We start from the raw sequence: 23,883 nt of genomic DNA, 5'->3' as shown, positions 1-23,883 counted from the left end.
CACACTTGACCTTCAAAATAAACGAAAAGTCTCTGTTTACAAAAAAAAAAAAAAAACAACCCATCCCCCTTTCCTACTCCTTACAGCAGATCGCTTAAATGCTGAAATTGTTTGGGCAAAGAGAGTGGATGAGCGAAGAAAGGAGTGTTATATGACATGGAAGTGAATGGTAGATGAAGTCGGGGAACCCGAGTAAGACATGGCACGATGAAGTGAATCAACTAACCAAAAAATTAACTTTTAAATTTTTAACATTATTTATATTTGCACCATAAAACTACACCAAGCTTACTAAAATCGTCTGGTGACTGGGAGAACTGCATGGACCTGAAAAGCCCTGGAGAGTGTTAGTGCGATGTTGTATGAATAGCACTAAAGCCAAATCTAGGGTGAAGGTAAACTACCTGGCAGCCATCTTGTATGACAAACTTTTAAAATTATTTACAGCAAAGTGGCGCATATGAACTATCAATATTTTATTTTTGTCGTGTTAATGCAATTATAACGGTCTAAGTTTTTATTGGTATTTTATGAGACATTGAATGGGAATGTCATTAAAAAAAAAAAAACAAATTGTTCTGGAATAGCTAATAGCATGGAGTGCTGACACTGCCGAGTTGACATTGGTGACAACTTGACAAAGGTGACGGTTGCAGCAATGAACGCGAATGAACGTATATCTTTATTACAATTTCTCTGTGATTTTCAGTCTACGTTTTCTATGAGTAATGTGTAGACGCCCGTTTTGCAAGGAGATTTTGTTTCGGTTCCTCTCGCTCTCGGTCGGTGTACTTCGTGATTTTGTGAATAAATATTCGTTTTAATTGTTATTTTATATCATTTATCAGAACTGTGTTCATCGCAAATGACAGGTGCCACGGGTGTGAGAGAAAAGTAGGTTTATTTTAAATAACTACGTAGTTTGATAGGTGTAGTTTCGATGTCGAATTAATCACACTTACTCCCCAGCGGAGTTAAAACAAACATAGACATTTTTGGACTGCCTTTGATTGAAATTTCAGATTTTTATTCTGTTATCAGTTTAATTGTGTAGGTGTTTCAGTCAATAATTCTCCGGTTCTGCGCCTGATTGATTAAACGGCGTACTGCTTGTCAAACCGCTGCGTCTTGGCAACAATCATAATGTTCCAGTTTTATCGTTTCTTGACAATTTGCGCAAATTCTAAATTATTCGAAGAAGCGCCGATGGTTCACGTGCTTTAAATAGCTTATTTATCATATCCCTCCTTGGACAGCGTAACTGTTTATTTTCTAACAAAAATAAAAATTGTACAATTATTATAGTGCTGTTTTTGTGAGACAGCAAACCTAGACCTCTTAAAATACTTGAAACCTCTTAATGAACTTGTATAAATGATAAATGTGTGCAGTTTTTATTATTTTCATAGCGTATTTGTTGTAATACTACAAATTTCAAGGTTTTTTGGTGCTTGAAAAAATTATCATAATAATAATTGTGCAAAATAAATAAGATGTCGTATATTTTGTTGACGTGTAAATATAGAAGATAATTATAGTGCCATGCATTATGTTTTTGACAAAACCATAACATTGATTTATAATGCTGTCAGTTTTTGCAAGGTTTATATGAAGTGTTCATTCCTAATGTAGATCTGGACTCATCATTTGTTAACTGTCATTTCTTATTACTAATTGTACACTCTCACATAACATTAACAACTCGAAAAACTATACAATTTTTAATATTTACAGTGATACTTCATTCCTTTACTTCACATATTGTTTGACCTTCTCTGATTTCATTAAAATCTCTTCCACTTGACACTTCTGACTTTTGATGACATAAATATCACATGAGAATCTAAAAACTTACCCACATAAATATCATATCACTACTACTGCTAAAAGATTGCACATCCAAATTGATAGATTTGCTCTAAAATTAAATCTCGGTATCATTTTGACGAGCTGGAGGGAAACTAAGTGACCATATTTTTAGTTCGAGGAGGGTTTGACAATGCTTTGAATAAACTATGACATCAGTTGTACACTGACCACCGAAAAGCGCAAATTGAAATAACCTGACCATTCGCAGAAAGGTAAAGTTCGCTAAATAAGACAAAGCTTTTGCCTTGTCCATTTTGGGGAAATTTCTGCGAAATAGCTTGGCGTAGCAAACTACAACACATTTGTAAAAGCATCTAACTGAATAGTGTAACAAAATAAAATAGATTTGGGATATGCAGTTTTTACACAGCCAGCAATTTGCGCGCCACTGCAAAAATGACTAGTAATTTGTGAGCAGATTTTATTTTCGAGGACCGAATGTTGATATTACAATGCGAGCAGAGATGTGCAAAATGGGTACCCAAAACCATTTGAAATGCAAAATGGAAATGGGTCAAAACTTTTCCATTTGAAAATGCAAAATGCAAAATGGTTTTTAGAAAAGCATTTCAAATGAAAAATGCAAAATACCTATTTTCAAAATGCAAAATGGTTTCTCAGGTCAAACAATTAAAATAATTATAGAATTTTTAAACAATTTTGTCATTTAATAATGGACATCAATGTAGAACAAACATATTACATGATGGTAAATCCAAAAACACCACGACTACAGATTATGAAACCACAAAAAAATTGCACGGGACTAATGTTGCCAACGTAAAAACATAGAAACTGCTATCTAACATTTAATATTACAGCGTCATGGCCATGTTCAGTATTTAAATCAGTATTTTTTGTAATGGTATCACTCAATTGCCAGGGCTCCTACCAGGGAGCAACTTGACAAATGTAAATTATCTCTCATAGCGAGGTTGAGGACCGACTGATATTTGGGGCTTATGAAAAAAAGATGAGTGGAGAAAGTAGGAAGAATGTTGCAAAAAAGCATTTAAAATGGTAAATGCATTGAGAAAAGCATTTAAAATGCAAAATGCAAAATGGTTTTTAGAAAAGCATTTAAAATGGAAAATGCCCATTTTGCATTTTGCATTTCCATTTGAAATGGATTTATTTGAAATAAAGCACATCTCTGAATGCGAGTTACCTGTATACTGTCAGATTATTATGATATTTTCATGATTGCCTCACCTATTAATTTGAATATCTATGAATGAATTCATGATTTAGATAAAATTTGGCACACCTACACATTTCCTTCTTTACATTCAAGTCCTTTAAACTCCATCTCTTCATTTAGTCAGCAATATAAGCAAATTCCACAAAACACAAACAAATACAATAATAATTTTCCTTTTACATTGTTGTTACTGTGTTTTCACATAGGCTTTATTATTAATTCTATACATTTTTGTTTTCACAGAATCCCAATGAAACATGATTACCGAAAAGATCTAAACCGTACTCCATTGACAACAAAAGATGTCAGAGTGTTATCACAATCACACAGTTTTTGTGGTAAGCAGAATTTCTTATCTTTGATTTTAATAATACGTATCAGTCTTGCGTAGTTTGACAGTGATTGGCACCGATTACCTTTATGACAACTACTAAATGTGATTATTAGAATTACAATCAAAATGTTACCATGTCAAATGCATAGTAGCATTTTAATTTAAAAAGGCTTTTAATTTAGTTTATATTATATTATTTTATGACTGAAGGTCATTTTGGTGCTTTTGAAGTTGTGGAGGTCAATAAACTGGAACTATTACTCGTGAAGTAGGTACTGCAACAATAATGATGACACTTTACCGAGTTTACAAATCCAGTTGCCCCAATATGCTCATATGAGGATGGTCTCATCTAATTCTTCAGCATAGTACGCAGTTACACAACATAAGTCTGACTATTACTAAGTTAAACTATAATAAAGCTTTTCGTTTTTTATAATTATTGTTGGTTGTAGTTGTGAATGATGAATACTTATAGCAGGTGGATGCATTTGTGAAGAATTTTTAAGAGAGATGGAAAGCCTAATAGAGATATTGAAAGAAGGGCAAATGCAGGAAACTCCAATAATGAAGGTTTGCTCGCGGTTGGTGCTAACAAAAAAATGTTCAAAGATGTATGGTGAGGCATGGAACTGGCAAGGATGAAAGTAGATTGCAATCTTAATCTAGAAATTCGAACATATACAGTGAAACTATCTTAACCTTTCAGCGGGCACGCTGTCGTAAAATTTACAACAGACGCGCCTCATCGCTTCCCCCGCTCTTACCACTTAGTGGTAAGCATCGAGCTTTGAGCTATGCTATAGTCAAATCAAATGTCAAACATTTATCGCAAGATAGAAGTGCTTTTCTCAAAGTGAATTATGGTCGGGAAGTTGAACCGATAACAGAAGAAGAAAACAGAAGCCTTCCATAACGTGGTGTTTGTCGGTTATGTGCACTGGATAAGAAAAGATCCTCAACATCAATGAAATGTTGCCGTTGTCAGTCTTTTACATGCAAGAACTATTCTTCAGTTGATGGATGTTGTTTGTAACATTTGTAAGGATGAGAATATTGATTCTGACTTAATAGGTCGATAAAATATTTTGTTTTGAAATATTAACATGTTTAGAGTGTTGCTTGGTTTTTTTTAAGAAAGTCAAATTTTTTTTTTAAGTACTGCCTATTATCATTTTTCATAACCTAAAAGAAATTACCTAACATTTATATAAAGAAAACACCACTTACATGGAGAAAACTCGATGACGTAAAATTTACGACAAGTGCCCGCTCAAGGAAAATTTCACAACGCGCCCGCTGGAAGGTTAAGAAGTTTTCCAAGGGACTGGAAAAAGAAAACTTAGTAAGTTCACTTCTTCCTCGGACTGGCATAGGTTGATTCCACTGGGACCCCACTTATAAATCAAAAGTGACCTATAGAAGAAGTTGGGATTCAAGTGATTCTTGTACTTGTGTCAGGTAATGACTAGAATCAGAATAATAGATGATTATGCGTAAGACAATGTGTAAATCTGAATGAAGCAAGGAGTGTGTGCCATGATATAGTCGTGTGGCGGTTCATCCTATCTCCATACTGATGCGGAGAAACTGCTTGATATTTAGTTAAAGTATTAATTAAGATCCCCATTGTCTTTACGGAGTACAAACCAAGGGAACAATCGACACCGGTTGGACGCATTGTCAAACGGGTTCAATCTAATCTAATATTGTTTTCTTCGATTTAGAAACAGAAAAATTAAAGCCGCACTCACTAAAGAATCGGCGCTTCGTGTCGGGCATAGTGTACCTGCTATTCTCAGCATCCTTCATATACCTGGTGGCCGGGCCGTGGATCGGTTGGGACGGATCTCTCGCGCAGCAGACCCTCATCAATGTGTGCGGCACTGTAGCTGTCGTCAAGTGGCCCCTCCGGAAGTACATCCTCAAGTGTGCTTGGATCCGACGGGCGCAGAAGTGGCAGGTTAGTTTAACATACCAAGCCATATCATTGTTTTTTTTTATCAATGTTTATTGAATATTATCATTAAAATTAACTATTCACTGTCCGCCTTGGCCTAGTGTAAAGATGAGTTTGGCAGAAGTGACCTCAAGATAAAGGTATTCTAACTGAGTCTCTTTTATCGTTCCCAATACCACATGCACTGATAAACGCGGGATACTACTGAACACAACACAACATTTCCTCAATTCTCACTATCACTTAGTTTGTTCTTTTTAGCCAACTGACTGAATATGGATACCATACTTTATTCTATTTCCGCAAACAATTTGAATCAACAGGACCATAATATTGCACACCAAAGTATTTGCTTGTTATGAAAATACAGTATGCACCTAAAATACCTAACCTAACCTAATGGAACTGTGCATTACTCATTACTTGCTTAAATAGTTATCTCATGTATGTAACTTAACCTCATCCTACTTAACTCATTTTTGAAACACATAAGATAAAGTGATGTAAAATAATAGGTGTTCCAGTTATATTTTATCTTTGAATTTAGTCCTCTCTTTCTGATCGATCTTGGAATAACTTTACAACACATAGTTTGATGCGTGAGTAACTGAAAAATAATTTTTTATTTATTTTTGGAATAACTTATGAGTAAAATCTCAAATTGTAATATTTAATTATTAAAGACAATATAGAGATTCTTAAACGAACATTTGAAACAGAAAAATCAGAAAATGATACGATCGCATCTAGGTCCTAGATCCTTCATTTAAGAATCGCTAATATTGTTTTTAATAATGAAAAATAACTTGTTTCAGATCCTAATTCTCTGCCTGATTCCATGGAGGGCGCTTAGTAGATCATGGGGAAAGATTGCAGGTAAAAAAATACTTTTTACATTTCTGATATTTGTAATTATTGCGTTTCTGCGCCACAAACTGCATTAGTAAAAATGATTGCTTAATTTTATAAATTATAGCGAAATTACAACTTCTAAAAGTGTGCCATTTTAATTGACTATTTTTATTGCTAAGCACCAAAATATAATAAGAGCGTAAAATACTGATTGCAAAAGAAAAATTCCATACAGATTTTTTAGACCCGTTTTATGTAAAGAATTTGCAGGGTTTGGGTACATGTTACCAAACTCTACAAATTTTACATGAAATATTTTACTGTTTGCTATAAATATTGTGAAATCACTTTCATGATGTGTACATGTCCTCATGATGTGTACATGTCCTCATGATGTGTACATGTCCTCATGATGTGTACATGTCCTCATGATGTGTACATGTCCTCATTTCGTGTACATGTCCTCATGATGCGTAACATAATATAGATTTTTTTTAGATAAAAAACCTGTATTTAAATTGTTTTCAGGTAATCTGGACTATGTTATAACGTTTTATTTTTACAGGCTTAAAAAATAAGTTGATGCGTAGCATAATATAGATTTTTTTAGATAAAAAACCTGTATTTAAATTGTTTTCAGGTAATCTGGACTATGTTATAACGTTTTATTTTTACAGGCTTAAAAAATAAGTTATTTGTGTAAAAGAGTAACCAGCCACAGGTCATAACCCCACATTAAACCAAACAACATTGTTCAACAACCCTAACCTAAATTGGCTCTGTTGTTTAGAAGCTTGATTATTCATGTAGTGCGAAGTTCTTGACCCCATCGCTATTGGTTTACAATGACTAGTAACTATTTATTGTTATTAAGTTTAATTTGTAGAACTCCATTTTATTTTTTTATTTTTTATATATTCAATAATATTGTTATTGGGTTTATAAAAACAGTTTATTTTTAAACAAGTTCTGCTGTGTAATTATTATTACGCGTGACAGCTGTTTCGCCCTCTGAAGGCATTATCAAACTGTGGGTAGCCCACTTACAGACGATACATTTATATTATTTCTACATTTCTACATTTATATTATACATTTATATTAAATACCTACCTAGAAATAATATAAATGTATCGTCTGTAAGTGGGATACCCACAGTTTGATAATGCCTTCAGAGGGCGAAACAGCTGTCACGCGTAATAATAATTACACAGCAGAACTTGTTTAAAAATAAACTGTTTTTATAAACCCAATAACAATATTATTGAATATATAAAATAAAAAAAATAAAAAACAAAGACTAGTAACTAGATACTTTGTAAAACTTTGATCTTTCATTAATTTTTTTGCTAATTTGCTGAATTAACATGTCTAGGTTATGGAATGTTCTTTTTCTTTTTTGATGCATTACATATTTTTTTGTTGTTTTAATTAGAATATATTAATTTAATTTAATCTTATCTACATTGCTGTCGTACATGTGATCCATTGATGCCTATCTCTGTACGCGGATGTCACATAATATATGATTCATTAAGCTTCACCTAAACACATACACTGGGAGACACTGCTTAAAAGAGGCCAGCTTTGAAAAGTTTAATTTACCATTTTTTTTCAACATTCAGTATTCTTTTGTGACTCATTTTTTATAAATTTTCTGATTTCTCTCTTACGAACGCCTTTGTCCGACATTTTGAAGCACATGTTCACAGTATCATGGAATATAGCTTCATTATTTGGGTCTTTCTGAACAAAACCATATCCTCAAAATAGAAAGAGTACAACAGAGGTGTGTACATGAAGGAATATACATAATATCCATTCAATATCTATTTATATCAACACTCCGCCGAAATTTTATTTTAGGTAAACATTTTTTATAGTTAATCTCTTTAACTTAATCCACCTATTTTGAAAAAGGTTAGCTTAAATTTGCCTAGCAAGTACACTCATCGGAGATCCTGTGCACTTTTTTATGCTCCGAAAGAAATGTCTTCTGGATATACGAAGGCGCCAATCATCATAGCGACATAACTGCTTAACCATTCTGCATTGACTATTGACATTTTCAACATCACTTACGGACAGTTCAACAACTATCTTTTGACGGTTCCATGACAACACAGGACAGTAGCTAATCCAAAGTCATGAAAAAAAGGCCTATAAACCTGACCTAGTTTTTTTCATCACTTTCCATGATTTTATATCATTTTTCAAAAGTGAGAGATTACCCCCTTGCGCTCCGATTACGCATGTCAAAAAATAGTAAAACTGCCCCTGTGACATATTGCTGTGTACCTGTGTAACATTTTATGGAGATCACGAAGAAATAAAATTCACATTTTTTATTATTACTAAAAGCTTATTGCGACACTATGTATTTTTATTTTTTTGTGTTTCTTTATTCATAAAAATTTAAATGGTTACAGTTTTTTGTTTCTACAGCCACCATACTAGGCACATGCCCGTATTATGGTAGCAATATTTCTTTAGATTACAATTTACTTTAACCAAAAATAATTATCTAGATACGATGCACAACAAATGCTTTATCACAGTTATTATGCTGTCGGTAAATAGTTATCGAGTTGTATATCCGCCAGTTTTAAAGTTATGAGCTAATTAATAACATACTTTTGACTGATAAGTTAATGTCGTCAACCTTTCTTTAGTTTCCTTATCTAACCCCTTGACGAAAAGTCGACATTCAGACTCAATGCCGTGATGTTGTTATTTCTATTCCATTATTAAGTTGATGATTATACATAATAGCGAATATTCCACACCCCTTACACACAAACTCAGCTCAATTATGAGGTTACCTCTTATGTATATTTATGATTATAACATTATTACTATGTACACATAGTAACTTTTTTTTTTTGTAAATGGTAAAACATTACTCTTTTCAATAAATATACATAAACAAAAATATATTCGTTGATTGATTTTCTGATTTACATAAATTCCTTCCTTTTAAATTGCCGAATGTAGTATTTGCACTCAAAAAACCTTTTATTTATTTACATTATATCTTTTTTTATGTTAGAATTTTTAACCTACTAGGACAAGCCAGTGTTGAGATTACTTACCGTTACTTTAAAATGGAAACATTCATATATATATATCTGCTATGGTGTCAATAATAATAGTAATTTTATTGCAATAATTTTGTCCTTCGATTTTTGTGCTGTTGTGAATTTTAATTCTGTTTTTCCGTTCCGTAGAAATTTTCTACAAGAATGTAAATAAAGTTGGCCAAAAACTTGGGTAGGTATAGAATAGGAAAACAATTGAAACATCATGCATTGGTCACAACATATCTACATCCTGAATGAAGTTTACATTTGATTACAGTTATTATTTATTTTTTTATAAAAGCGATTTATCTATGTTGAACCGGATTCATTTATTTTTCACCTTAAGATCAAATGTGATCTGTTCTGAATATAGATAATAATATTGTAAAGTATTCAATATTTAACAGTGGAATGGCGTGACACATTTAATTGGATAAATGTGCCATTTTAAATCTGACATTTTAAGTAATTGCAGTTACATGAACTTATCTTCCTAATCACAGACAACACATGGCAGTTTAATTACTCCTCCAATGAGACCATTACGCAACAGATTAAATCAATCAGCTATTACAATGGGGGTCTTTTTAATTGTATGATCTTGGTTTTTTAAAAAACATCCAATTTTATTTTATTTTAACTCTGTTAAAAATTGATACAAAGTTTTATAAAACTGAAATTTGACTAACCTTTTTTATTTATTGTTGCTTGCGAAATTTAATGTTAATGTTCAATATTGCGTAAATATTTTTGTATTTTTATTCTTATTTTATTTATTTATTAACGGACATCATCCAAATTACAAAATAATAACACGAATACAGTAAAATGAAAAATACAGAAGTAGACAAAGGTACATGAAAGCAAAGACATAAGGCAGATATAATATAAGAAAATAAAATGACAAGTCGAATCAAGTCAAGACTACGCCGTGGGTCAGGGCCACAGGACACTTATAATATTCCGTCACTTGTTTAGCGACTGGCAAAAATCATTCAGGCTTATCCCAAAAAAGTTAAGGTTTTGACTTGAGTTGACCAGTCTACACATTCTGGACAATGGTGAATAATTTCCATAATTTGTCGAATGATGGTTGGGGAAGAGCAGTTCATTATTTCTGAGTCTGTGCGAGGGGATATTGAAGCAAATCAGTTGTAGTAGAGTAGGTGAATCAATAATACCATTTATAATTTTGAATAAGCAACTGAGGTAATTTCTTTCCCGACGGACTTCCAAAGGAGAGAGGTTTAGAGTTAGTTCAATTTCATCATATGAGTATTTGCCTTTTTCTAATCCTAGCCTCCTAGCAATCCCTCTTAAGAACCGATGTTGAACAAATTCAATGCGTCGAATGTGGACAGCATAAAAAGGAGACCAAATAACACAAGCATATTCAAGATGGGGGCGAACCAAGGAGCAGTAAAGAGTTCTAAGGGTATTTACGTTTTTGAAGTCCGAAGTGATTCTAGTGATGAAACCAAGTAGTTTGAGGGATTTATTAACGATTGCAGTTATGTGATCCCGAAAAGAAAGCTTGCCATCAAGAGAGACACCAAGGTCTTTAATAGATGTAACAGTTGTTAAGCAAATACATATTATTAAGTTTGCATTCGAAGACAATCGGTTTTTTTGATCTATAGAAGGACATAATTTTGCATTTATCGACACTTAGTTTCAAACAATTAATTTTACACCAATCATTGAAAGAGTCGATATTCGATTGGAAAAGAAGGCAGTCATCGTGATTTTTTATTATTTTTAGAATCTTATTGTCGTCTGCAAAAAGCCAAAAGCGTGTATGAGAGAAAATACTAATAATGTCGTTTATAAACAAGTTAAAAAGAAGCGGCGCTAGATGTGCTCCTTGAGGTATGCCGGACGTTACTTCAATAATAGTAGACACAAAGTTGTTTAATTTAACTCTTTGTTTTCTATTGCTTAAATAAGAATTAAAGAAGGATAGCAAGAGGTTCCTAATACCGATAGCATATAGTTTGGCCATAAGGATTGAGTGGTTTACTTTGTCGAAAGCTTTAGAGAAGTCGGTATATAGAACATCTATTTGTGGGTTATCTTCTAGGCCATTGACGATGGAATTGGTAAAGGATAGTAAGTTAGTAGTAGTAGATTTAGCAGATCTAAATCCATGCTGTTCCTCGATCAGTACGTTTTTAAAGATAGGTGTGATTTTCTTCGTGATTATTGACTCAAATATTTTAGGAATATGGGATAATATCGATATGGGTCTATAGTTTTCTACGTTCGACTTATTGCCTGATTTGAAAATAGGTCTGATATAAGAAACTTTCAAATTTTAAACAAACAGTGTTCATGCTATAATAATATTAATATAAGCAGCTGATTTCATTCATTCTCAGACTTGTCAACGTTTGACTGTTGATTGATTTGTTGTAAAAAAATCTGTTTTACATCATTCTAGTGATATTCCTTCTAGCTTCTCACACTTATGTGATTATCAGCTTTATTAAGATAATGACCATTTACTTATTATGTTAATCCTTCACCGACAATATGAAATGTGACTCACAAAGAGAAGTAGATTTAAATAATATATAATATACACTTCGATGGCTTCTACATATTCCTGTGCATCTACAAAAATGAAACTTTCCAGGAGAACAGTTTAGAGTAAGAATTAACTTTTCATACAATTCACCAAGCGATTTGATATTTGCAGTATATTCTTATTTTTATGTCGACTTATATTTAAAATTTAAAATAAATGGTATTGTAAGAAAAAGTGTAGTTGCACGTGTATAAGGATGATTCTTACTTTGTACTTATCAGTTCAAGTGGTACATGGCTGTATATATAACGGAGCCTATAACCATCACATATCTAAATAACATTTAAATGAGACTATTTTTCTTGTAACCACTGTGAACTTTCGACAAATTGAATCTTTATCCTCCGGTGCGAGTGCTGCGTTCCAGACGATCAACAGAACGTTGCTTTCATATACACAGCAATAGCGCCCTTAGCGGAATGCTGAACAAAGGTCTTACTTGACAGTTTTGATTTATTCAAGAAAGCTTATACTTATCAAAAAATAGAAAAAAATATATACTTATTTGTTTTTTATTGTTTTGTTGAACTGAAAAACTGGAATATTTTCAGCATGATTTTGAAAATACCTAAAAGTGTAGTTAACCGGTAGGAGTCATTGATATATATATATTGAATAGCTTTAAAAAAACTATTACTTTAAATACAATGTCCGCAAACTCGTATTACAAGCAGAAAACCAGTGAATCCAGTTTGCCTCAAATATTTAAATACATATTTATATTTATATCCATTACTAAAATCTTAAAAATGAAAAATTCATATTTCGCACCACTATTGTAACAATCGGTTTAACTTTAAAAATTATTTCTAATTTTTTATTATATGAATGAGATAAAAGTGAAGGTACATTTTTCTTACAAATTCCCTAAACTAAATGAACGTGTTTTTAAAATTTCGAGTTCTCTCAATTTTTCTATGATTAAAGTAAAAATGTGGTTAGCGTTTTTGACAACATTTTTCATGTTTGATATTAAAATTTTAATATTTATAGTAATGTTTATTTTAAATGCATACACCGGAAAGATAATTTTATCTAGTTCCTAAAACAGTATTTGTTTGTATGAACAATTAAAAAATAAGATGTATATGTCACATTTGAAACACACAGAAAACATTGCAAAGTGTACAAAAGTGATGAAAATACTGAAGGGTTAAGTCTCTCAATAATAGTAATCCTGTATTGACAAATATGAACACTAACATATTATTTTACTCAGAATAATTCAACATTCTTCGCGGTAACACTGCTGTATCCATTAATTACCCTCTGTCATATTGTTTCACAGTTGTGGCGTAAACAATATTTGATACCAATGCTTTAATGTGCATACCTTCAGGAATTCAATCGATTATTAGTTATTTGTCTGAGAAGACGTTATTGTTTCCAAGATTTATATTGAAAGTTAGCAATAAATTTTCTTTCAGCGCTTTCTTATCAACAATACCTCTTTGTTCCTCATTTTCATAAATGATATAACCAATTGCTTCAACGATGTCGAGGTATTGCTCTTTGCAGATGACATCAAACTATACAAGAAAATAACTGATATAAATCATTGCCATATACTACAGTCAAATATTAGTAAGTTTAGAGATTGGTGCGTTCAAAATAATTTATTTTTAAATGTAGTAAAGTGCAAAACCTTGACTTTCTTCAGAAACAAAAATCCGGTTTTATTTGAATATTCCATCAATAACATAGCTTTAGAAAGAGTCACGGAAATGAGAGATCTTGGAATTATTTTGGACGAAAACTAAGGACGGGTTGTTTCCTAGAATTTGAACAATTCATCAAATTTCAAAGTTCATTTTCGGGTTCTGTGAAAGTCTTATTCAAGTTCTGTTATTATATTATTGTAGGCTAGTTAATTGACAAAACAGAAATAAAAACAGAACTTGAAAAAATCTTTCACAGAACTTGAAAATGAGCGTTGAAATTTGATGAATTGTTCAAATTCTCCGAAACAACCCGTCCTAAGTTTCACCAATCATATCCATCAAATTGTGAACAAAGGTATGAAAACACTAGGCTTCGTATTAAGAACAACTAAAAACTTTAATTCTTTACAAGCCATTAAACTATAACATATTATACGTATCTCTAGTAAGAAGTCTAATTGAATATAACTCAGTAGTTTGGTCTCCATCTTACAAAATTCACATTAACAACATTGAGCGAATACAAAAAAAATTTCTACGTTTTATAAATTTTAAGTTAAATATCCCTGTCGAAGACTTAAAATACAATTTCTTATTAAATACTCCAAAAATACATACATTAGAAGATAGACGTAAAATAAACGATTTAACGTTCTTATTTAAAATACTTAACTCTAAATTCGACTGTTGTGAACTCCTGCAACTTATAAACATACATACACCCACAGTAACAACACGACAAAATACAATATTCTACAGCAGCACACATAAGCGTAACTATATTGCCCACTCTCCGATACAACGACTTCACACCATGGGAAATCATTACTTGGGTGATGTTGACATATTCAATACCAACTTGGCAAGTTTTGTGGATCATTTAAAACATTTATTTCAACAATACTCCTAAACACATCATGTAAACCTACAAATAGCTGTAATTTTCTGTTTTTGTTTCTTGTGTTTGTATGACTTGTTGCATAGCTTTTATCAAATGTAATTTTATTCTTATTTTTTATGTTTCAAAGTATCTGTCAAATTAAAATTATACTACCAACCATGTAAAAGCCCTATGGGCGTTAAATAAATAAATAAATACCGAGGATTGCAATTAACAGTCTTTTGAAATAATGTTATGTTGGTTAATACTCCTCTGTGCAATAATTATTTGTCTTTTTCTAGGGTTGTATGTCCCGAAGGTGGCCCGCCCCCTGGTCTATGGGGTGTATTGCAAATTGTTTGGTGTGGAAACTGAAGAAATGGAAAAACCACTGAATAGCTACATATCCATCAAAGATTTTTTCACAAGGTTCGTAATTATTGTGGGGACTAGAAAAATAAGAAAATTTACTAACACTCAATTATTAATAGATGATTTGAATAAACAAATTAATTGCAAAAAAAAAAAAACATTTAAAAGTAGGCACTGTAGTACCCCGATGAAATGAATACTTTCATTTCCGTAATAACCCACTACACTTTCAACGAGGCTTTTACCGTGGTTAAAGATCCCGAGTGCTACCTCTTCATTCTATTATAAACAGTCATTGCTTGGATTATTATTGGTTGTCCTTTGATTTGGGCACAGCAAATAGACAACAGAATTGAGCTCCTGAGAGGCAACCATGAGGAACGGTAGTTGGTCGTGTGGGGATGGTCCGAACCAATTACAATGTTTTTTTTTTCATGTTACTTTATTTATATTATTTTTTAAGACAGCATTGATACAATTTTATTCTTACATTCCAAACACACGACATGTGACTTCTTTCGGGTTCTATATGAGTTGGCTTGCTGTTTTCAGCACCGTAAATGACCAATCATTTTTTCCATTTCCTCATTATGAATGATTCATTTATCGACTACTGGAAAATTACATTGTACACAAACAGTCATAAACTTCAAATTCACCCGGTCTCTGAGTAAAAATGGTAGTAAATGTACTCATATTTCAATAAAAATAATGTGATAAAAATTAATTTTAAATGGAAGGCTTTATGACAGAGCCTTATTTTTACTACTGTATTCATGTAACCTGAGTACAATATTTACAGTTCCTGTTCTATCTCAGTGGGAGTTCAATCAGTTATTAAAAAGGGAACAAATCCCCCACCGGTTTTATTAAAAAAATACCCAGAGTTATTATTTGTATGAGTGAATTTTTTAGCTTGAAATTTGCCTGCTCTTCTCGCTCTATGTCTCGGTTTTGGGCAGTATTTTTCAAGCGTGTGAATTTTTTAACTTGGAATTTGAATGGCGCGCTGTTTAAAGTGTGGTAAAATTATAATACATGTTTGTTTTCTTTTCCTATATTTTGTATTAAAAATAATAATATATATTTGAAATTAAATTTAAAAATGTAATACATAATATTAGAAATTATGACACATTATTTTATGGGAATTCTCTGCGTAAATGCTCCGTAAACAAAACCGCCACTGCATTCATGTGACTTAAGTAAACTATCTCGACTGTAATAAGTCAATGAGTGTCTAATTGTTTATTTTACCAAAATAAATAATAAGTAATAAAGCACGTAGTAAAATTGCTTAGTAAACGGCCTTTTATTCTTTTAATTTGATAAGCAAGCTAAACAATATGAATCTAAAAAAAGACGCTACAACAATTTGTTCATTCTTTCTCAAATTCTGGTGAAATTTTACACAAATTTAAAGTCAATTTAATAACTCACTGTTAATTCGATTACTTTTATTTTTTTTATTTAAGGAAATTAAGATGGTACAAGAGGTTTATTTATAGTAATGATTACAGAGGTACGGGTTTCCTGTAATCACAATAAATATGAACTGTTTTACAATTTGTATTTCTTATCTTTGCATGATTTTAGAATTGTATGATTCCTTATCTGTGTGTTTTTATTGCAGGAAATTGCGAGTGGATGCAAGATCGATCGATACTGTTGGTTTGCTAATATCTCCCTGCGATGGTACCATTGTGCAATGCGGCCCCATATCAGACAAGTACATCAAAAGGGTAAGTTTACATGCCGGGTAGACGATACAGAAGATGTTTGTAAGTAATAAAGGTCATTGAATATAATAATACAAATACCCGTAAGTGACTTATGGCAAAATTAGCAATGTAAATGACACTGTAAGTCTCTTAACGTAATTTATAGTATGTTACAGAAGTTGTAAGAGGCGTAAGTTTTTGACAGATCTACTCACGTCAGTGCGAACTTACAGCCTTCTCAAAGCTTATGAAATCAGTTTGATAAGTTGACATGCTTACCGTAAGAAATGGTACCTAAACGTGCCGATGCTAAAAGTCAAAAATGAAAAGACAGGTTTTCATAGGATTTTTTTCCTATGAAAATTAGTTTGTTTTTATATGAACTAAAATCTGATTGGGATAAATGGATAAGTACATTATTAACTCCCTAAAACAATATAAAAAATAACACCAGATAGAACTCAAATTTAGCACCACGAAAACTAATGTAAACGGAAATAAAATTTTTCTGATTCCAAGAAGCGGAGAGATATCATTTATTTTTCAGGTGCGCCTCCTACTTTTTAATTATCGGTCCAATCCTTTCTAATCTACTTTTCTGTTTATAACATTACGTATTTGAATTCGAAGTCGGCTGTCATTCGGATGAAATTAAAGAACTCTATTAAATTCCGCCGTTAACGGAACAAAAGCGCATGGAGAATTGTTTCTCTCCAGCCAACTTCTATTCCAACACTTTATTTGGGCCTTTCCGTCTTTATTGACAAAATCGCGTAAATTTGACAGAAACAAATCATTGTTTACAGGAGCCACCTTACTGCAAATAAAATTACGGGTATATTGGTCGCTGTGAGAACTTACGTAAGTTAAACTTTCAAACAACTTCTGTCAGCATTGATTGCCGTTAGTTGGATGTGTATATAATCACTCCTGTGAGTAAATTATCAAAAACTTTTGCATGTCGTAAATTTTACTTATCAGTACAGCCAGCCTAAGAATGGCTAAGCTTTAGTCGATTTTGGTTGGGATTATCTAAGCCCTATAAAGTATCCAAATAACTCCTTCATAAGCGCCTTTGAGGTGATTTTGCACAAAAACGGCGCTATGCAAATCATCCAAGTATTTTTTTTTTTAAATTTGCGACTTTATATCTTGGTTAAATCATCCCCATAGGAAAAACTAAACCCTTCCACACACTTTTCCACAAATGATCATCTAGTCAATCAACATTATGCAAGTGCATTATATAAGCAAAATAAATACAAAACAATACAAGAACAAAACGTCAACTAACCAGAGATCAAATGGGAAAATAATTCACCGACTCCATATATTTTCATATCAGAGGGTTCGATTATTTGGATAGTTATTTGGTTCTTAATAATAATAATTTTAATTATTGAAGACAATATTAGCGATTTCTAAACGAAAATCTGAAACAGAAAAATCAGAAAAGGATACGGTCACATCTAGGACTCGAACCCAGGTCCCTTGTCTTGCCGGGACACCGCTCTACCAACTGAGCTAATGGGACCCTATCCCCCTCGGTCACTTTTAACTGTATCATACTTCGAATAAGAACTACCAACATTGTTTTCATTTCACCGCTATCGCATTCATTTAGAAATCGCTAATATTGTCTTCAATAATTAAATATTACAATTTGAGGTTTTACTCAATAAAGTTATTCCGAAAAATAAATAATAATTTTATTCACTCGATAAATAAAATTTCTTAAAATGTTTATCAAGCGCACTATTGCATGAAAGAAAATGATAATTATTTCATTAGTAAAGTTGTACTAATTAATAGACGTAACAAAAGATGGCACTGATTGATATATTTGTGATTTGTGCTCAAAGGCACAGTTTTTTTTCACCCCTGCTTTAAATTACGATTATAATACGCTTAAATCTCATAGATAAAAGAAACGAAAGCTGGTATTTACGTATTTACAGATGTCGCAAACTAATATTTGTAGAAGATTTGTGGGATAAGATAACAATTACATAAATTTAAAAGTCAGGTGATTCCTATTTGCACAGCTTTTAAATGAGATATTATTTATTTATCATTATGATTTTATCTATTTTCAACTGAAAATATGTGCTAGTGTTTACTATTATGTCTCTGAAGATGTAGGTAATGGAATAATCAGCCATTTTTTCTTCTGTAATTGGCGGTCCACATTATCAAATTGGTAACAAGATCTTCCAAGTTTCCCATTGGTTATAAAAATAAATTATTTTGAACAATTACTTCATCAATTTTTTGTATTATATATCAGTGGCAAGCAGTTTGCGGGCCCTAGCTCTATCGGCATTACAGATCTCTGGTCGTCGCTCGCCACGTTACTGAGCTGACACCTGATCGATTGAATGATATTATAATCTTTTGTTGTCATAGTAACAAAACATAGTGCATAAGTACAAGTTCAGATCAAAGTGATTGAACTATTAGCTATCGTCACAGGACTAGTTCATGCAGCCTTTTACCTTTGCCATGTTTTCCAAATATACTATAAAATTCCATTATTCTAATTTTTCCTTGCAAAATACATAACTACTTTCCATACTTACCTCAAAATATATTTTTTTAACTATCCCTTTTTCCTATTGCCTACTGAATTTTTTTTTAATGTATGTGACTTTTCCTGAATGAGGACATTGTAGGGTGGGAGGAAGGGCTAATAGCCAGATTAACAATATAGGGTTTTCCAATAAGATGTGTTATTTTGAATAGCCCGCTATTTCGGTAGATGTAACTTTTGAAGCTGTCATTTTTTGACATTTGACAAGTAGAAACTACGCCATTAATAAAAATGGAACGATACACGCTTCAACAATGCATTGAAATTATTAAAATTCACTTGAGTGAATCAAATGCAAATCATCTTGAGTGATGAAGCCCATTTCCACCTCGGTGGCTTCGTCAACAGCAAAATTGTCGCATCTGGGGCTCGGAAAACCCAGAGTTATTTTTGAAAAGCTTCTCTATCCTCAACGTGTGACTGTTTGGTGTGGTTTATGGTCCAGCGGAGTCATTGGACCTTACTTTTTCGAAAATGAGGCTGGAGCAACAGTTACGGTAAATGGATTGCGCTATCGAGAGATGATTAATGATTTTTTATGGCCGGAATTGGATGGTATTGATCTGGACAGCGTTTACTTTCAACAAGACGGCGCTACGTGCCACACAAGCAACGAAACCATTGATATTTTACAATTGAATATCAAAATAACACCTCTTATTGGAAAACCCTGTATATTAGCATAAACTAATATATGAACTTACTATTATTTGTATATACTAATAGTATATACTTACTAATGGTATATACTTACTATTAGTATATAATATTATATTAACTTACTATTACTGTTGGACATGTTGATAAATTTATTATTTATAATTTCAGGTGAAAGGTTTGGACTACTGTTTGGAGACTTTTTTGGGACTACAGCCCAATCAGACCAGGTCATCCACCCTCTACAAGACGTGCCTGTATCAGTGTGTTATTTACCTGGCCCCCGGAGATTACCATAGGTATGATCCTCACATTGCATTTACGTAATAAAATTCTTATATTATAATATAGTCTGATTTGTTCCAATGATTGCCTTGATGATAGCCAATTTTCAATAGTACCAAAGCAAGATAATATTTCAATAGGATTTACTTAAAATTGTATAGTTTTTTAGTTCCATTCATAATGAAATCTGTTCATATATAGATTGAAAAAAATAATAACTTAAAGTATTCTTGAGTGATGTAAGTAATAGTCATTACCGGTTATTATAGTGGAATTTTTATTTTTTCTTTTAAAGAAAGACAAACATTCCCGGGTTACGAATAACCTGACAATATTTGAAAATCTCCTACTACCACCACAGTAAGCTGAAAATTTTGCTTGTGTTGTGATGGAGGACTTAGGAATAGCCAGCCGAGGAATTGAACACTACGCCTGGTTGGGATCCAAACGCGATGTCAACTCGGCCACCGACCGGTCAATGTCCGTTGAATGTTCATACAATTGTGTTTATTTCGCGATTTCCACTGTATGGCAAAAATATACTGCCTTGGATTTATAATTGATATTTCCAGTCCGCATTTTGTGATGTTAATTCACAAGTTTGTTGGACCTTATAAAATTGGTTTTACGGCTGTAAATAGTATTGCTTTATAGTGTTGAAGCTGAGGAACATACTGATTAAGTAGTTTTCTTCCATTTTTTTCTACATAATGTCACAGCAAGCTTCTGCTCAACATTACCTTTAAATGTGTATGTAGGACTCTGACTGTTAGTCGTGACTTCACTAATAAGCGGGCACAGCAACCCCGGAAACCATTTATTGGATACCCAACACCTCTGCCAAAGGTCACACCTAGTGGTTCGCTACATTTCTCCTGCCCACCAGCTGCGTCATCGCAGCGGGAAGGATAGATTATTCATCTGTCACTCCTGGACATACTGATCTGTAGATTCCTACCCACCCCCTATTCCTCTTTCCTTCCCAGATCTTCCTCTCCTTCCTTTCTTTAAAAATACCCTCCACACAGCGCATCCAAAGATGACATAGGTGTGGGGTTAATGTAAAAAAAAAAAGCCGAAGGGCGCTGACCAAAAATGTGAAGAGTGGAAAGTTGGAAAAAGTTTTTATTTAGCACAGATACGAGAAGTTTATCAACATTGAGTTTAAATATGTATTATGTATACTAATTTACAAGAACGTGGAGTTTAAATATGTATTATGTATACTAATTTACAAGAACTATAGTAACACTTTTAGCAAAGCTGATGAGGTCGGCCTCTGTTGGACCAGCAGTAATAGAAATTATCTGAATTTCCACTGTCTTCTGTTGAACTCTGCTGGTTTTCTCAATATTAAAATTTTCCTCAAATTGGCTGAAATGCAACCAGCTATCGTCAACCCCATTCACCAAATTCAATGCAGTAAGGCACGTGAATTCATTCTAGTTTATTGTCCTACATGAGTACTTATTATATTTTTAAAACTGACTAATATTGGATAAGGCTAACTTGTTGTTGATGAATGTTGCAGGTTTCACTCCCCGTGCGATTGGTCCGCATTCCAGCGCCAACACTTCTGCGGCCAGCTTTTGTCTGTAGCCCCCAAGATGGTGAGGTGGTTACCAAACCTGCTGGAGCTCAATGAGAGGGCCGTCTACATTGGCCAGTGGGAGCATGGCTTCTTCAGCTACACTGCTGTTGGTAAGTGATGCTGCTACTCTAAAACATGTCTATCCTTCCTATGCCATGTTGAAGAAAAAATCTCTCCCAATTGGAGTTATATTCTAAGTTTGGGCATTCAATGTTAATCATTGATTTGGTATTTCAGGTGCGACTAATGTTGGCTCTATTATTATGCATAACGACCCAACACTGGCAACCAACAAATTCAGGCCAGGCCGACACGCTGCCCATGTGCAGTTTTCACCTAAGAATGATTTAACCCGAGGACAGGAAATGGGACTCTTCTCAATGGGTTCTACCATTGTGCTGATTTTTGAAGCCCCCGAGAACTTCCACTTCACTTGCAGAGAAAATGAAAAGATCAAAGTAGGCAGTTGCCTGGGCGGGCTGGACTTCATGTGTTCCTCGTCCCACATTTCTCTCAGCTCCCTGGATAGTGAGGACACTTCTGATGTGGACTGGAACGAATACGATTACGAGTTTGGGGGCTCTGAAAAAGTTTTAGTATCTTAAGTTTTTATGTGAGATCTGATAAAACATTGGAACAATGTTTATACACGATATTCTTGTGTTTTCTATTGTTCGTACGTTTATAAAGTTGCTACTATCCACAGTGATTTCATCTAGAGATAGAGGCAACCTTGTTCAGGGTAATTAACCTGCTATTTTCCACGATCACTGTCATTTTTAGTGTCATCATCAGCTTTGATGACTGTCGTAAAGCTTTGTGAGTTTGGAAATATATTGGATGTGGATAAAGGCTGTGATTAAATATTGGACATTATTCCTCATTTATTATTTAATATCGTTTGGTGATCTCAAATTGATATAAATGTCGATCTTCAAGCCAAACCCAATGGTGCCATGTATGATTTTAATTCATTTAAACTTTTGCAGTTTTCCTCTCAACCAATTCCATTTTCAAATAAGATTTAGTTAATCATTTTGTTAAGGACCAGCGTTGATTACATTCATCACTCTAGCTTAAAAATATTATCAACTTTAATTTATGTTTCCTAAGCTTATTTAATTTATTTTCAAGTTAAAGTCAAGTGAATCATCCACCCTGTTGCCTTAATTATATACCGCCAATAAATCTTTGATTATAAAACGTACCCAAGTACTTATACTAATATCCTCTGCAGTAGTTGACAAGTATAAGTATATTTAAGTATAGGACCATCGATACTTTAGATAAAATTTCGATATGATCTAACCTCAATATTAAGCCTTAAATTTGAAAAAAAAGTTATTTGTAAATATAGTCTGACTATCAATTGTCCAACAAAATGAATTCTTATATAATATTTTATCTGCATGATCTTTTAAAATAGAATAGAGTATATTATTTGTAAGTAAATTATTTATCTTGTTTATTGATTTATCTTTGATGGCTTTTATTTATTTTACTATAACCAACACATATTATTTTTAAAATGCCTTTAACTACTTTACCTTTTCTGGATCTGTATATTCAATTTATGCTCTCAAATAAATTTCATAATTTCTAATATAGTCATATAATAATAATAAATTAGTTATGTATGTAAATAGGGACTTTTGTATCACCAAAGTTAACCACAATACTTCTAGTTTTTAAGCAAATGTTGTTAATCTTATTACTACATACAGTGAAACTCCCTTAAGAAGTTCCAACTTTAAAGTTTTCATGCTCAAGAAGTTTGGTTGAAGTGGACTGAATTTGAAAAACGGGCCCAATTTATCCCACATGTAAGGTTTTCCCGGTAAGAAGTTTTTTCCGGTCCCTTGGAAAACTTCTTAAGAGAGTTTCACTTTGAAAATGTTTTTATGCATTGTGTTCCTAGAAAGGCTTCCAAGTCGGAATATGTACTAAACATTCTATATGTTTGTTAAATATGTGGGGGTCTTTCTTATGGGGACAGTGCTCAATGTATTTATGGAGCTTTCTTCTATATTTCTCTCATCAGGTGTTTTTTACATTTACATAATTTATTCTGCCGGTCGAAATACGAGTCCAAATGTAATGAGAGCCTGTTATGGTGAAATCATTTTACTTTTTAACGTTATCAATAAATTGAAACAAATATCTAAGTAATATGTATTGTCTGTCGATAAATGAGGCGGGTCATATCAAAACTCATCTTGTCAATTTTTGCAGAAAATAAAAAC

The 23,883-nt window shown here is 32.8% G+C and overlaps 1 protein-coding gene across 1 annotated transcript; it reads left to right on the top strand.

Annotated features, from left to right (window-relative positions):
* Positions 1-731: 731 nt before the first annotated feature.
* LOC149412260 (phosphatidylserine decarboxylase proenzyme, mitochondrial-like) lies at positions 732-23,146 on the top strand. Its single transcript, XM_089645741.1, has 9 exons — positions 732-894; positions 3,314-3,408; positions 5,132-5,367; positions 6,180-6,240; positions 14,727-14,853; positions 16,430-16,538; positions 19,936-20,063; positions 21,581-21,750; positions 21,878-23,146. The coding sequence occupies exons 1-9, from the start codon at positions 866-868 to the stop codon at positions 22,243-22,245; spliced, it is 1,323 nt and encodes a 440-aa protein (XP_089501867.1). The 5' UTR covers positions 732-865; the 3' UTR covers positions 22,246-23,146.
* Positions 23,147-23,883: the final 737 nt, after the last annotated feature.

The sequence above is a fragment of the Hesperophylax consimilis genome, chromosome 23 (assembly GCF_061612785.1).
Source record: "Hesperophylax consimilis isolate HC1 chromosome 23, BYU_Hcon_1.0, whole genome shotgun sequence".
Taxonomy (NCBI): Eukaryota; Metazoa; Arthropoda; class Insecta; order Trichoptera; family Limnephilidae; genus Hesperophylax; species Hesperophylax consimilis.
This window is presented reverse-complemented; position numbering and strand designations above follow the sequence as displayed.

Bases quoted from the DNA above. Each gene is read 5' to 3' on its own strand.
- LOC149412260 (XM_089645741.1), top strand. From the start codon at position 866: ATGACAGGTGCCACGGGTGTGAGAGAAAA. The intron at 3,409-5,131 runs GTAAGCAGAATT...TCTTCGATTTAG, and splicing joins ACAATCACACAGTTTTTGTG to AAACAGAAAAATTAAAGCCG. The intron at 20,064-21,580 runs GTATGATCCTCA...TGAATGTTGCAG, and splicing joins GCCCCCGGAGATTACCATAG to GTTTCACTCCCCGTGCGATT.